At 42.5% G+C, this 16116-nt stretch overlaps 1 protein-coding gene across 1 annotated transcript in view; it reads right to left on the reverse strand.

The window, feature by feature from the left end:
* The window catches only part of PAPSS1 (3'-phosphoadenosine 5'-phosphosulfate synthase 1), a 46570-nt gene extending 32346 nt beyond the window's left edge, over positions 1-14224 (reverse strand). Inside the window, exon 1 of the mRNA XM_049631000.1 lies at positions 13874-14224. Within this exon, the coding sequence (XP_049486957.1) occupies positions 13874-13933 (60 nt within the window). The 5' untranslated portion in view covers positions 13934-14224. The remainder of the gene's footprint in view (positions 1-13873) is intronic.
* Between the last annotated feature and the right edge of the window lie 1892 nt (positions 14225-16116).

Below are 16116 nucleotides of genomic sequence, written 5' to 3' on the forward strand. Positions count from 1 at the left end.
AGCAAGGAAAAAGATTAAAACTAACAGTTTTCATTATAGTACCTAAGCATGGTGTTGTGTTTTGCCAATTAATTTAATTAATAATTTAATCAACTAAGCTAGTTTAATATTTGATTTAATTAACTTAACCCTCTGAGCCACCCAGGAACGCAAAAACTCTTACTCCTGTGTTTTTACAAATGAAGATGTTAAACCTGAGAAAAGCTAAACAACTTGCCCAAGTGCCAGTTAACAAGGGAGCAGTGGACTCCATAACCCAGTCTTCCACTCACTTAGGCCCTACTAGTATACCATGTGAACTAAACAGGGTCCCTACCCTCACTGAGCTTACATCACACTGGGGGAGACAAAGCAGTATAACTTGGTCGTATCAGAGCATGACAAGTGCGACTGTAAGAAATAAAACATGGTAAGCTGAAAAGAGACATCAGGGATGAGTACCTCTCTAGACAGGACGATCAAGAAAGGCCTCTGAGAAGGTAGCATAGAAGCAGACTCCTAAACAAAGTGTGGAAGGAATGTCTGTAGGCATCATGAAATGCACAGTAGTAAGAGCTTTTGCGTTCCTGGGTGGCTCAGAGGGTTAAATTAATTAAATCAAATATTTAACTAGCTGGATTAAGTTATTAAATTAATTGGCAAAACATGAAATTCATTGCTTATTTGTAGTTATTCCACACACACACAAAAAAAGGAATGCAATCATTTTCCCAAATATTCTTCAACAAAAATGGCATAAATTTATACAGGTCTCAAAGTATCCAAATGGACATTTCTCCAAGCAAAAAATACAAATGACAAAAAAAGCAGATTAAAAGATGTTCGACATCATTAGCCACCAGAAAAATGCACAGCAAATCAAAACCACAAAGAGATATGTATATGATCCACCAGGAGGGCTATAATCAAAAAGACAGTAACAAGTGCTAGTGAGAATACAGAGAAATTAGAATCCTCATACATTTGTGGTGAAAATGTAAAATACTACAGTCACTTTGGCAAACAGCAGTTCTGAAAATGTTAAATAGTTACCTGACCAAATAAACTCCCAGATACTCACAAGAAAACATGTCCACACAAAACATACATACCTAAGTTCATAGCAGCTTTACTGATAAAAGCCAAAAAGTGGAAACCCAATTGTCCACCAGTTGATAATTAGATAAAATATTTTAAAGTTTACACAATATACCCACTCAATGGATTATCGGGCAACAAAAAGGAATGAAGTACTCAAACACGTTACAACTTGGATGAACCTCAAAAACATTAGGCTAAGAAGCCAGTCACAAACACCCATGTATGGTATAATTCCATTTATTGAACTGTCCAACACGAGATAAGCTAGAGAGACAGAAAGCAGATTAGTGACTGCCTCAGGCTGGGAGACTGGAGGGCAGGGAGAGTGACTGGTAATGCATAGAGGGATCTTTTGGGATTATTAAAATGCTCTAAAATTGATTGTGATCATGGCTGCAAAACTGAAAAATATTAAAAGCCATTTATGCATTTTAAACAGATAAATTGAATGGTATGCAAATTATATCAATAATGTTGTTTTCTATACAAAACAAAATGAATTAGAGTCTATTTTCTCTCCCTATGGAGCAAAACCGTAATTAAGGTTCTTTTTAATAGCATGTCTTTACAAAATAGGTACGTAACAGCATCCTTTTTTGATAGGGTGTTTGTATTTGATACTGCTTGTAAGCTCTTACTTTTTAAGGCAGTTTTATTCATCATTCATTCAAAAGTATTTACTGAATACATACTACACGCTTGACATTCCTCTAGGAATGAAACAGTTTGCAGTACCAATAAAAAAATCTCTGTCCTCTTGGGACTTTTATCTGGTCCTCACTCCTAGTGCAGTGGTTCTCAAAGTGTGGCCCCAGAAGAGCAGAATCAGAGTATCCTGGGAACTGTTAGAAATGCAAATTATTAGATCCTGTCTCCAGCCAACTGAATCACAAACTCTGGGGCAGGGCCCAACAGTCTGTATTTTAAAGCCCTCCAGGTGATGATGATACAAGTTAGTGTCTGAAAGCCACTGGACTAGGGACGCCTAGGTGGCTCCTGTCCATAGAGTACCAGACTCTTGATCTGGGCTCAGGTCATGATTCCAGGGTCATTGGATGGAGCCCTGCAATGTTGAGCCTAGAGCCTCCTTAAGATTCTCTCTCTCTGCCCTCTCCCAGCCCCCCTGCCACTCCCCCACTCAAGATTCTTTTCCCCTTCCCCTGCATATTCTCTTTAAAAAAAAAAAAAAAAAGTCACTGGTCACTGGAAGAGACAACAGGGGGAATAAAGACTAAAATGATTAATTATATAAGTTATGCAGGAATAAATATCAGAAAGGAGAAAAGTAAATAAAGCAAAATTGTGAAGAAATACCAGAAGTGATGTTCAGACAGAGTGGCTTCACCAAAAAGAGAACACTTAAGACCTGTGATGAGCTGGGGCGGTGGGGGGGGAGGTGAAGCACCTCCAGACAGAAGGAAGAGTGAGAACACAGAAAAGTGAAAACGTGGACCAGGGAAATCTAGAGTGGATGGCAGGCAGTCTGAACAACTCCTGTGAAGCCAACACTCATAAATTCAAAGCAATACCAGTCACTAGGACAGTGTTTTCCGCAGCCACATCAGGGACACAGGTTGAGGCATGGAACAGTCAGAGCAGATCCAACCAGGGCTGTGGTTTGGCCCAGAGGTCTTCAAAATGGGGAACAAACACCCTTGTAGGCATAGAAGCATGACCTTTGTAAAGGAGTGCATTTCTATCCAGATCTTCAACTTCCAGATGTACTCTCTTCTTTTTTTTTTTTTTTAGATGTACTCTCTTCTAAAAACGGTCTGCCCGAGGCGCCAGGTCTCTCTTCCCACTTCCCCGCCAACGATGCAAATACTCCTAGTGCACCAGAGAAAGGCATCTCTGCCCTTCTGGGTCCTACCATCACTCATTGTGGAAAATCCTCTGAGGCCAAAGGGACAGTCTGCCAGTTCTTTTTAATAAGTACACCACAAGAGTCACACCCCTCGCCCACTAATCGTCTCATTAACAGATGGATTTCCAATAAAATTATATTATAAATGTTCAATAATCACTTATGAAAAATTATAATATGGGTCACCCGACTTATTTCTCTTCAATAAACTAATGAAGGAAACATAACTTTCCAGCTCCACGTCTCCAAGATCTTAAACAAAAACAAGGTTCCCCACACAGATATCCTCATCTCTTGAGGAGGGACACCTCTACCCAGAGGTCACTAGTTTCAGCCCCCAGCCAGGCTGCCTGGGGAGAAGGGGGTGGGGGGAGGTGCTACACAAGTCAGCTGCAAAACCTGTTTGACTCAGGTCATTTTGCTTTGGGATTTGTTCCAAGTTATTTCGCTTTGGGGCAAGAAGAAACATGTATCTAATGAATTTTAATTCATTCTGGCCCTGTAAAATACCTCCTGCTTTCTTTTTAAATTGAGTAGAATGTATAAAATTACCTGAGAAGCTATAAACCAACCACTGAGGATGTGGCTGGGAGAAAATATAGGATAAGCAGAGATTGTCTGTTTTAATCACTAGAAAAGAATGCTACCTCAGGGTTTCTTGCCTCCCACATTTAAAAAAATTCTGGCAGCAAGGATGGCAGTCTAAGGACGCTTATTGTTTATAGATGTTTGATCTTTCTCATATTACAAAACAATCTTAAAAAGAAAAAAAAGATCTGCCACAATCTCCTACCTCCCAGTTTCTCAGAGTAAATTAAAGAACACTTTTCTTCAACTACTGGAATAGCAAGGAGGTGGAATTATGCCTGAACTTTACTAAGAACCTAAAGGCCACTCCCACATGCAATCTCCTAGTTCCCCTTCCCTTCTTTTCCACCCTCCTGCTGGCCAAATCCTTCCCCCAATTACACCCACAAGAAATGACATTAGTGACTCACTAAGGGCCAAGGGTGAGTTGTTTCCTTCTGATTCTACATTCCTGCTCAGTCTTCAAGGGCCTAGCTTCTATCCACAGGACAGAGAAATCAGGTTTATGGTTTCCTTCCTAATCGTCTGGGTGGTTTGTAGAAATATTTATGTGGCCTGGTGTGTGCACCCAGGCAGTCCCTGTAACATTTACCGCCTATATGGTTTGACTGTTCTTGAGGGACCGTTTTCTACTTTCAGGTATCTTTCTATGTACATATGTTTTGACTTCCTTGGGTGGGTAGGTCAAGCGCAGGGAGCTGCAGTTCTTTGTATTTTCCCCAACGTTCCAACTCTTCTCTTGTGCCTAGTCAGTGCTCAGTAAAAGTTAGATATAAGGCACTTATTTTAAGGTATGATTTGTTTTCCCTGCCTAACGTGCCAATGAAGACCAACATTCAGCAATCTTAAGTCTAGCAGAACTGGGATGATTCATTTCAACAGAATTTATTCACTTTCAACACATAGGGCTAAACAACTCTCAGTCCTGTTACCAGGCTAACTTCACATGGCCTCTGACAATTGTGGTGCACACTTTCTACACATTTGACACACTTCTGTCATGACGCACACAAGTGGCCCAGGGTGCCTTTTTGGACCGTCCTTAATTTCCACATGGGCGGTTTTATTATTTTGTCCACTTCCCTATGGGACAAATGAACTTCTCCTATGATGCCATTTAGAGAATTTTATGCCTTATGAGTTTATCATGACTTTATGAACAACTCTGCCTTTTTAAGTGGAATGTGTAAAAGCAATGAGCATATACCAAATAACAAGTATAATTCTGGACTCAACATCTATCATCCATCCCACCACCCACCTTAAGCTGACTGCTGAACAGTGTATTCCTGAAAGGGTGTTACGGAAACTGGTCTGGATCACCTGGCAGAAGAACCAAGCAGCACTCGGAGATCTTGGAAGGCAGGAGGTTTATTTTAGACCAGTGGGCTCAGAGATCACCCTCCAGAGGTCTGAGCCCAGATCAACAGAAGGGACAATTTATAGTCTGTTACTTCTGCATTCCTCATTAGTAGTAATTTGGTGTCAGTGGCAGCAAGCAGGGTGGGAAGAAGAACCCGGAAGGGGAGTCTTCAGGCTGGAGGGACTGGAGTTCCCCTATCAGTCCTGTCGGCCATCTTATAACAGATTTTTCCCTGTCAAGGGAATCTCTGAAACAGTAACAGTCATGTTTCTTTCATGTCTCAAGACATACTATGGAGAGATGGTAGCGTAACATGTGAATAAAGTGAAGACATGGCAGAGTACATACAAAAAAGAAGAAACCTTGGGGCGCCGTGTGGCTTGGTGGGTTAAGCGTCCAACTTACACTCAGGTCATGATCTCACGGTTCGTGGGTTTGAGCCCCATATCGGGCTCTGTGCTGGCAGCTTAGAGCCTAGAGCCTACTTCGGATTCTGTGTCTCCCTCTCTCTCTGCCCCTCCCTCACTCATGCTCATGGTCTGTCTCTCCCTGTCTCTCAAAAATAAATGAACATTGAAAAATAATTTTAAAAAAAAAGAAGAAACCTTTAGTTCACAGTCACTGATAACTTAGTTACCCACAAGTGGAATTAATCTTCTGAACATTAACAAGCCAAAGGCAAACAGCAAAAGTGAAGATCATACATTGCTGGAGGCTGAGAAAACTTGAAAATACTATACTTAACACCCTGAGATTCCCAAACATGCTGCACAGCAACACTGGAATGATGTTGCTCATCAGGAAGCGAATCTCAGGCTCTCCCCCAGACCTCCTGAATCAAAACTAAGTCCCTACGAGGCTTATCTGATAGCCATCAACTATACCATGCATGCACTCTGCATATACATCATAGGTACCCAACTAGCCTGTTTTAAAGATTAAGCAACATTTATATATTGAATCAAAATTTCAAAATGTCGGTAACTTTAATGGAAGGGCCCTAGGATGACCTCCAGGTAGAAAGCCCAGCTCTAAGATTCCTAGAAGTCAGAAACGAATCTAAGACTATTTTAGTCATTGATCCCTTCTAGATACTGAGGATAAGATAACATTTCAGGTAAGGAGACAAACTATAAATAAAGAAATCATTACACCATGACAGACCCCTGCATCTCCCACCACAGTGACAGTGGGGGACTCCCCATACATACGAAGGGAGTTCAGAAGCTGGACAGACAAAAATACACTAACGTCTACCTCAGATGTTGATATTAACTACTAAAACCATGCGAGAGTACACAAAAAACATGGACACAAATGTTCACAACAGCATCACCCATAAAAGCCAAAGAACAGAAACTCAAATGTCCATCACCTGATGAATGGATAAACCAAATGTAATATATATCCATAAAATGGAACATGATTCGACCACCTAAAGGAATGAAGTACTGATAACATGCTACAACATGGATGAACCTTGGAAACATTATACTAAGTTAAAGAAACCAGATGCAGTAAGCCATATGTTGTAGGATTCCATTTATAGGAAAATTTGGAATAGGAAAATCCAGAGACAGAAAACATTATGGACTGTCAAGAGCTAGAGAGAAAGGAAGAGGTAGGAAGGGGAATGACTGCTCGTGGGTACAGGATTTCTTTTTGAGGTGAAAAAATGTTCTAAAATTAGACACTGGTGATGATTGTACAACTCTGAATATACTAAAAAAAAACTTAAACATAGTTGTACAACTCTGAATATACTAAAAAAAACTTAAACATACGAGAGATAAAGACACAGAGAAAGGATGCAAACATCAAGGAAACTAGAAAGAAGACACAGAACAATGGCTACATCATCTAAATTGAAACTGGACTTCTATACATAATGTCTAACATTCCCACTATTTTTATTGGTTAAAACTCACTCGGTAAGGAATTATATCCTTAGAAAAGGACGTGTCACAGAAATAATTACCACTTAGGTAAATACCAAAAAAGAAAAAAAGTTATTCTCTTCATTTACATTACTTAGTAACTTGCTTTCAAAACAATTCAGAGTTGGGAGTTTTAAGCGTCCGACTTCAGCTCAGGTCATGATCTCATGGTGAGTTCGAGCCCCATGTGGGGGCTCTGTGCTGACAGCTCAGAGCCTGGAACCTGCTTCGGAATCTGTGTCTCCCTCTCCCTCTGCCCTTCCCCCACTGGTGTGCGTGCACACGTGTGTGCTCTCTCAAAAATAAACATAAAAAAAAAAAAAAAGAGCAAAAATGGTAACTTCCAAGCTGGTGAATAAGAAAATGTTATTATCAACTGGATCTTACTTTAAATTCCTAATTTTGCATATCAGAGCTATGCAATTTCCTTTCCCTTTTTCTTACCCAAAACAAAGCGGAGAAACAGGGTCTCTCAGCTTCAGCAATAACGACTCCTTGAACCAGATAATTCTTTGTTGTGGGAGCCATTCTGTGCACTGTCAGATGTTTAGTAGCATCTCTGGCCTCTATCCAACAGATGCCAGAAGCACCCCCAGCACAGGCACATGCTAACAATCAAAAATGTCTCCAGATACTGCCAAACACCCCCTTGGGAGTGGCAAAATCTTATCTGGTTGAGAGCCACCAGAGTAGAGAACTACTTCTCAAAATTCAATGTAACAGAGCTCAGGCTGGGAAAGTTTATTTCACAATTCACATGTAGAGACACAAGTATGCTGAGGGGGAAGCTAATACTGCCAGGTATCATGCCAGAAGCCAGGGCTACAGAATCACCCAGAACTAGGATTCCAAAGTAGCCACTAGCTCTCAAAATTTCTTGCCCTGGAAAGAGAGTAAAAATGAATACATGAATACATAAATACACAGAGAGTAGAAGAAATGCTGGCAGCCACCCCAAAGTTCCTATCTAGACATGCCCTGTCAATACAACTTTCTGAGATGATGAAAATCTTCTATACTGTACTGTCCAATACACTGGCCACTAGGCAGTGGAGTGCCTGAAATGTGGCTAGTGCAGCTAAGGAAAAGAATTTCTTACTTCACTAATTTTAACTAAATTTAAGTTGCCACAGGTGGCTAGCAGCTATCAGATTCGACAACACAGATCCAGACCTTGTTATCGTTCTTGTTATTGTTAGTCAACATTCGTAAGAGTACATTCTTGGTGGAAATCCAGCTTTCCTTCTTCTTTAGGCAATTTTTCCAGCAGCAGATCAATACCTGCCCCTGACCATGGCCAGGCCAATGCTCTGAAGAATGAAAATACTGGCCTCTGCCTCGGCCTTTCATAAGCTGGGTGTTCTGCATGCGTGTTTCTTTTCTGTTCCACCTCAGTCTCCTCCAAAATCCAGAATGAGCTACTGGCCTTCTGTGAAAGGCATCTAACAGTGTATGGGACAAACGGCTCAAAAAAGGTAGAACTGGTAAAAGGGAGAATTATCTCATTCATTTATTTGTTTGCTTTTTAATTAACTCTTTCCCAGGTAGAATACAATACCTTCTCTGTCTTTTTACTACTGCATCCCTAGCACCTAGAACAAAGGCACACACAGAGTAGGTGTTAAATATTTGATGAATAAATAATAACAGGGGGCACCTGGGTGGCTCAGTCAGTTAAGCATCTGACTCTTGATTTCGGCTCAGGTCATGATCTCACGGTTGCAAGATCAAGCCCCACATGGGACTCCATACTGGGCGTGGAACCTGCTTAAGATTTTCTCTCTCTCTCTCTCTCTCTCTCTCTCTCTCTCTCTCTCTGTCCCTCCTCCCCCCCCCTCAAAAAATATAAATTAATAATAAAAAATAAGAAGAACAACACCTTAAATATTGTTCATGTGCCAGGTATCACCATAGTATTTCAAATATACTGACTTACTTAAACCTCACTATAGCAGCACCTGGGTGGCCCAGTTGGTTAGGCATCCAACTCTTGATCTTGGCTCAGGTTGCAATCTCACGGTTTGTTACATGGAATCTCACGGTTTGTTACACCCCTACGGGGCTCTGTGCTGACAGCACAGACCCTGCTTAGGGTTCCCTCTCTGCCTCTCCCTCACTCATGTGTGCATGTGCACACTCTCTCAAACTAAATTAATTTAAAAAAAATTTTTTTTATAATGTTTATTATTATTTTTGAAAGAGAGACAGAGAGCAAGCAGGGGAGGGGCAGAGAGAGAGGGAAACACAGAATCGGAAGCAGGCTCCAGGCTCTGAGCTGTCAGCACAGAGCTCGACGCAGGACTCAAACCCACAGACCGCGAGATCATGACCTGAGCTGAAGTCAGCCGCTTAACCGACTGAGACATCCAGGCACCCCTTCAAAATAAATAAACTTAAAAAAATAAACCCCACTATAACCCTAGGAGATATGCACTATTTCCTAGTGGAGATATAGGTCCACCATAAGCTGTATCTTATTATTCACATCATTACCTTTGAGGATGATGAGGCACAGACGTATTACGGTAATATGCCCAAGATCACACAGGTGGTGACAAAACTATAATTTGAATCCTACCACATATGAAGCATATTCTCTAAAGCTGTGCAGAGATATTAATGTTATCTAAGGATTTTAATGTCTGAAGCACCCAAGCTTACTATGTACCATATTCCTTATCCCCATCTTGTTATGTGAGAAGCTCAGTGTAGACACAAAACATCTGTAATGAAGTATCACTACATAATATGTGATAGTGGCAGCATACAACATAATACAGGGGTGCATACCCAATTCAGCAATGTGTAAGAGTGTGTGCACACAGGAGGGAGGGCCACCGTATGATAAAGAAACCCACAGCTCTGCGAAGATTCTAGGAAGTGACAAAGGTTAACGTGCAGCCCAGGCACAAGGAAAGGCTTTTGTAAAACCATGAGGATGAAAGGTACAGAAGAAAAGTTGGGGCTGGAGATATGGAGCTATGGAAATTTGGGGAGTAGCAGGAGATAGGGGTATGGAAAGGCAAACCAGAATGAGACTACAGGTTGCTTCTGAATGTCAGACCACTCCGTGGGCTGGAGGCTCCAACTCCCCAGTAAGGCAGGTCCAAGCAAGGAATTCAACCCAACATGATTCTACCAAATGGGTGAGTAACCCCTGGACCTGAACTGAGTGCCCCACATCTCCCTCAGCCCAACTCACACACTCCTAAGGGCAGATAAAAGCTAGTCCCACACTGGGGCATCTGGGTGGCTCAATCGGTTAAATGTCCTCTTGGTTTCGGCTCAGGTCATGATCTCATAGTTACACGAATTCGAGCCCCATGTCAGACTCTGCACTGAGCATGGAGCCTGCGTGGGATTCTCTCTCCCTCCCTCTGCCCCTCCCCCACTCACACTGTCTGTGTCTCTCTCAAAATAAACAAACCTAAAAAAAGAAAAAAAAAGAAAAAAGCTGGTCTCAGTATAGAAAGGTTCAGTCAGATGGAGAATGAAATGCATTACATCTGATCCTTTGACAGACTGAGGTATGAGAAAGCTAACGAAGCAAGTTTATTCCTGATTTCTCTTTAACCATTCTTGTAGATGTATGGAGACATCTCCCTCTAATACTAAATAATGCTCCCCAATGCCAGAACATTATATTTTCCTAGGTCTTTCCTAGCTCTCATGAAGCCCCTTCTCTTACCTGTTCCTTCACAGGAGATACTACCCAAAGCTTAGGACTTAGTCTCTCATTTTTCTCTTCATTCTCTAACTCAAATTTAATCATCAAATCTTTATTTCCAATCTTAACCCACCTCAGTCTCTATCATGTTGTCCACATGTCCCTACTGAGTATTCGAAATGAGGCTAGTCTGAACTGAGATGTGTAAGTGTAAAATACACCCTTAAGTAATATATCTTAGTAATTTTATGTTATGATAGTATTGAAGTTACATTTATGTTGAAATGACTGTTTTAAATATGTTGGGTTAAATAAAAGACATTAATCAAATTTATTTCAACCTGTTTCTTTTTTCTTCAATGGACCCTCTAGAAAGTTTTCAACTACATTATGTGGCTCTCACTATATTCCTATGGAGAGCATATCTACTAAAAGCTGTCTCGCGTGTACAGCATGCTTAAAATTGGATCCACCACTAAGAAACTCTATGACATCGCTGTGCCTCAGTTTCTTCATCTATAATATGGAAATACTACTTATAGGATAACTGTGAAAATAAGAACTATACACAACATTTACTATATGCCAGGCACTGTAAGCATCTCTCATATATTAGCTCCTTTAAATCTTCACAACATCCCAGTGAGACCAATGCTTCCATTTTACAGATGAGCACAGGGAAATCAAGTGACTAGCCAAAGGTTATGTGGTTAGTAAAGAACAGAGCCCAGATTTGAGCCCAGGCAGCTTTCAATGACTCTCTCTCATGATATCCACTTCAGAAATGTTGCAAAAATTCAGTAAGTTAACTTAAGTAAGACATTTAAAACGGTATTGGGCACACAGTAAATTCTCCTTCAGTGTTTAACTTTTATCAGCATTACCCCAGCCTCCAGCCTACTTCCCAATTTCCCAGCACGGCACAACTTATCTCCCCATTTCTCAAGATTAAAACCTCAGGATCCAACTTTTAACACGCCTCCCTCTTTCATTCCCTAATTCTAGTTAGTCAGTCAGCTCCTTCTTACTCTTCCTTGTGTGTTTTTTTTTTATAATTTTTTTTTTTTTTACATTTATTTATTTTTGAGACAGAGAGAGACAGAGCATGAACGGGGGAGGGTCAGAGAGTTCCTTGTGTGTTTTTAATGTACCTATTCTGCTATTCCCACAGGTGCTTTAACCCGGCCCTTTGCACCCTCGCATCGGATAAATCAATACCAAGAACAACTTAAACAGTGTTCATGTACCAGCATGCTCTAAATCTATTAGTTCATTTAGACCTCACTATAACCCTATCTGTTTTCTAAGACTTCCACATCTAGGCTGTAACAGTATCTAATTTCCTCAGTAGCCCAACCTTCCTGGAAATCCAATTTCATCATGTGATGGAAACTTTAAAGGAGTATGGGTTCTTCACACTTGTGTGTATCAGCTGACTTCAGTATGTGAAAGGAAAATATGACGGATGTTCTCTATTGGGGCAAAAAAAGACTTATAAGGCCCAGAAAATTAAAAATTCTAGCCTCACCAAAAATCTCCCAAGGAATCAAGTCTTAACTGAGCTAACATTAACAACTGCATAACCTAGCCCCACCCTAACCCATTCAAACTTCTCTCCACTCCTCTGTAAAAATTCTCCAGAGTGGTTAAACAAGGTTTCCTTGTTTCTATAAAAAATAGTATTATTATTAATTCTTATTTCCAGCCTTTATTCATACAGTTCCTCTCTGCCTCACAAATCTGGGCACATTTCTCCTCCATAAACTTTCCCCAAACATTTAGGATAAACTAATCTCCCTTCTAAACTGCGATAAAACATGTCTTGCACTAGTCACTGTGGTCTGAAATACTCATCACCTGGCAAATGCCACTTCCAGCCCCAACCAGGCCATGAGCAACTGGCCGGAAAGCATGGAGTCCCTCATTTTTCATCTTCTCCATCAGTGGCAAAGGTCTCTACAAAGAATGAACACCTATTTGGCAAACAGTTAAAAAATAAATTATGGACGGTGTAAATGAAATCATCTGTAAATACCCTAATTTAGCCAACCTTATTTCACCAACTAAAAAATACCATGAGGTACAAGAGCCACACCAAGTTACACGGTAGTGGTTTCACTGAACTTTCAAATGCATTATCTTCTTTGCTCCTTGAAACAACCTAGAGAAGTGCACACTATTACACCCTTGTTAAGACAGCTAAGGGTTAAAGAAATAGAATGTTTTTCCTCAAGTTCACTCAGCTACTAAATGGCAAAGCTGGAACCAGAGACCAGGCCAGTAGTCCAGTGCTCTTTCCAATGTTCTAATTCACCTTTTATTCCTTTCCCTCCTTATCACAGAAGATTAAATAATTAAAAGAAGAAAGGAATCAGGTGAGAATCTTAAGTAACAACAGATACGATAAACTCACATCAAATGAATATTTGCCTGAAATGGCTTTTTTTTTTTTTAACTCATCAAGGTTAATGATGATTTACGAGGTTGCATTTAAAATTAAGCCTCATGATCGGATTGTGCTGTGAAATAAAAACCCATCTAAACTTAAAACCAGCGCCTTTCCTGACTCCAAAGTTGGACACCACCTCCCCCTCCCCCACCTCAATCTGCTCTATACTTACAATATCTTAAGGCTGTTTCTCATCAAAGAAATAAGGAAGGAAGCAACCTCCTGAGGAGACAGCACTTAACCATCAAATCCAATTGGCAGTCCTTGCTAAACGTTATAAACCATTAGTCTACCCATACCTTACTGTCTCCAGGAATCGAGTCCTTAAAACTCCATGTTATTTGTCAAACATTCCGATTTAATACTGAGCCACAAAGAACCTCAGTTCAGAGCAGTATCAACTCATGAATGGCCACATTGTTGGGTACTCTCCCTTCACACTGAAACTCGCAAATGGAAAGACGTGGCGATGGATCCAAACCTGGGATAAATGCACTGGCAGAGCCAAGGAAAACCACGAACGCAATGAAAATGCGCCCGCCTTCGCCTCCTCTGCAGACCTTCTGGCCACTCCAAGAGATGCGGGAAGCATCCCCTGTCGGGGGTGCACGCTTCCGTAGCCGTCAGCTCATTCCCGAAAGATTTTCTTCGAGGTCTCATCTGAGTCGAGGAGCACGGTAAGGGAGCATTCTTCCCACGAAGGGTGGGTCGGACCGCACACAGCGCCCAGCCCGAGACCCCCCCCCCCCCCGCGCCAGCCCGTCTGGCACCCCCCACCGCCCCAGCTGGAAGGCGCCGCGGGCCTCGGGTACCATCCCCCGAGCTCCAGGGAGGATGCAGAGGAGGCGGGAGGGAAGGAGCGGCTCCGGAACGAGCTGCAACCAGAGCCTCCCAGAGCCTCCTTCGCTTCTCTGCCCCGACTCACCCAGTTCTGCGCATTATTGCTCAGCTTGACTTTCTTGCACAGGCTCCCAGGTACCTCCATAGCTGCAGAGCGCGCGCGGGTGCCGGGATCCTAAAAGCCAGGAGAGTAGCCGGAGGAGAGGCCGACGGGGGCGGGGCGGGGCGGGACGAAAAGGCGGGGCCTCCTTGCGCCCGAGTCGGCGCGCGCTTACGTACGCACGCGCTCGTGCTCGTGCCTCCTACTGCGTGGCGCGTTGGTTGCGCCTCCGAAATGGATCTGGAGCAGAGGTATGTGGGGAGGGGCGAAGCGGCGGGCCAGAACCTTAGGCAGGAGCTGGGGGTGGGGTTTTGGCGCTTGCAACGGAGCGAGCGCGCACGATGCTCCTCCCTCTTGATTCTGAGGAAGGGGCGGGGCCTGGGAAGGTAGTCGTGGAAGTTTCCTAGCCTCTCCCGGGCTTGACGCCTTGTGCTGCGCAGGCGCTGAGGCTGGAGCCAAGTCCCAGGCGCGGGCCACCCACACGGAAGGGCAAGGGAGGTTCCGGGCTCCCTGCAGCTGATGCTGGCTGGGAAGAGACATTGATGGAGTCTCTTGCCCCTCTGACTTTTCCTCCATAAGCGCGGCCACCAGTCTTCTGTCTGCCCATTCTGTATCCTTGCCACCCTGGCCACATTTAAAAAGGGATTTTCCAGCCTCGCAAAGGGAAGAAATGATTTACTGAACAGCTTATTCTCCACACGTTCCGCTTGGTGGCTTTAAAATTCTGCTCAACGCGTAACTTCAAGAAACAGTCAATGCCCCTTCCTTGGTCATCAATAATTAATATCTCGACTGGGATTAGCGGTCATCTGCAAGGTGCTTCCTTCCCCACTTGGCGACCTCGCTTCATATCAGGAGATTTCTGTCCAGTAATTCTCAACCGCTAGGCCAAAAGGGCCCCTATATTATTAGTTTTTCCGAGAAGTCTTAGAGGACTGAAATCCAGGCTTAGGGAGGGCTGCTGGTTACCAAAGGGTAGACTGCCCACCTGTGCAGGACATTCTCAAATTCACCTAATTAATATAGGACCAGTTCATAGGAAAATGGGGGTGGGGGGGAGGACTTCCTCCACGAGTTACTCCCCCCACCCCTCCATTCTAAGGACTTTTCCAAAGCTTGCCGCGGGCACAGAAATAGTACTCTGAACCTGCCCCCTCCCACACGCCCCCCACCACATCATCTTCAATCACTAAGACCTGAGGGTACTGCTTCTCAATAACTAGCAAATCAGTCTATTTCCCTCACCGTTACTGTCGTTTGTTAGGCCTTCTCCCTATCCAAGATGAATAACAACTAATCCCCTTAACTGAGCACCCTCCACCTGTGCCGCTGCTGCTCACACGCATGTTACTCCATTTTTGAATTGCTGTCAGAGTGGTACTTCTAAAATTTTAAATCCAACCTTGTTTACTTGACCATGTAAAGTGTCAATTCAGTGGTTCCCTGTAGCTTTTTCTAAGGGGTGTTTAATTTGAAGTCTGTATATAGAATTGAATTTCGATATAATTCTCAATTTTCAAAGAGCGGGGCAGGGACAGAGAAAGAAAATCTTAAAGCAGCCTCTGGGCTCACAGCGCATGGGGTACTCCAAATCCCTAAACCATGAGGTCATGATCTGAGACTAAGCCACCGAGGCGCCCCAGCCATTTCTTCAAGGAGTCCTAGGAAATGGTATTTAAAGGGAAATGGTATAAAGATATCACAGTCTGGGCTTTTAGTTGTACTCCTTGCTTCTCAGTCCATATTTGTGAGCTTTTCCCAACGAAAGACATTTTTAGGGTTAAAATACATCATGACTTTATATTGATACTCTCAGTTCAAATTCATGATTCCAGACATCAGTCATGCAAATGAGCCTGCAACATCTTGTCAAACCAGAAACAAGGAAATCATCAAAAAACACTAGGATTGAACAGACAACAAAAAAACCCCACTAGAATTATGTCAAAAGGACTCAGAAGCCAACTTTAAGAACTTTTCTCCTGTCAAAGATGGTACAATTAGATTAGAGCACTAAAGGGATAATAACTGTAAGGTATTGAAATAAACCAAATATGTTTAAATGTCCGTGTTCATAATGATTATAATTAAAGACAACTCATTGCCACCCTTGGAGGATGCTAGTGAGCCAACTCATTATTTTGAAACTGATAAATAAAAGGAAAGAATTTACCCTGCCTTCTCTGCACTAACTGTAAGTAAGGTAACGAAAAAAGTTGATGAGAGGA

Source organism: Panthera uncia, chromosome B1 (assembly GCF_023721935.1).
Source record: "Panthera uncia isolate 11264 chromosome B1, Puncia_PCG_1.0, whole genome shotgun sequence".
Taxonomy (NCBI): Eukaryota; Metazoa; Chordata; class Mammalia; order Carnivora; family Felidae; genus Panthera; species Panthera uncia.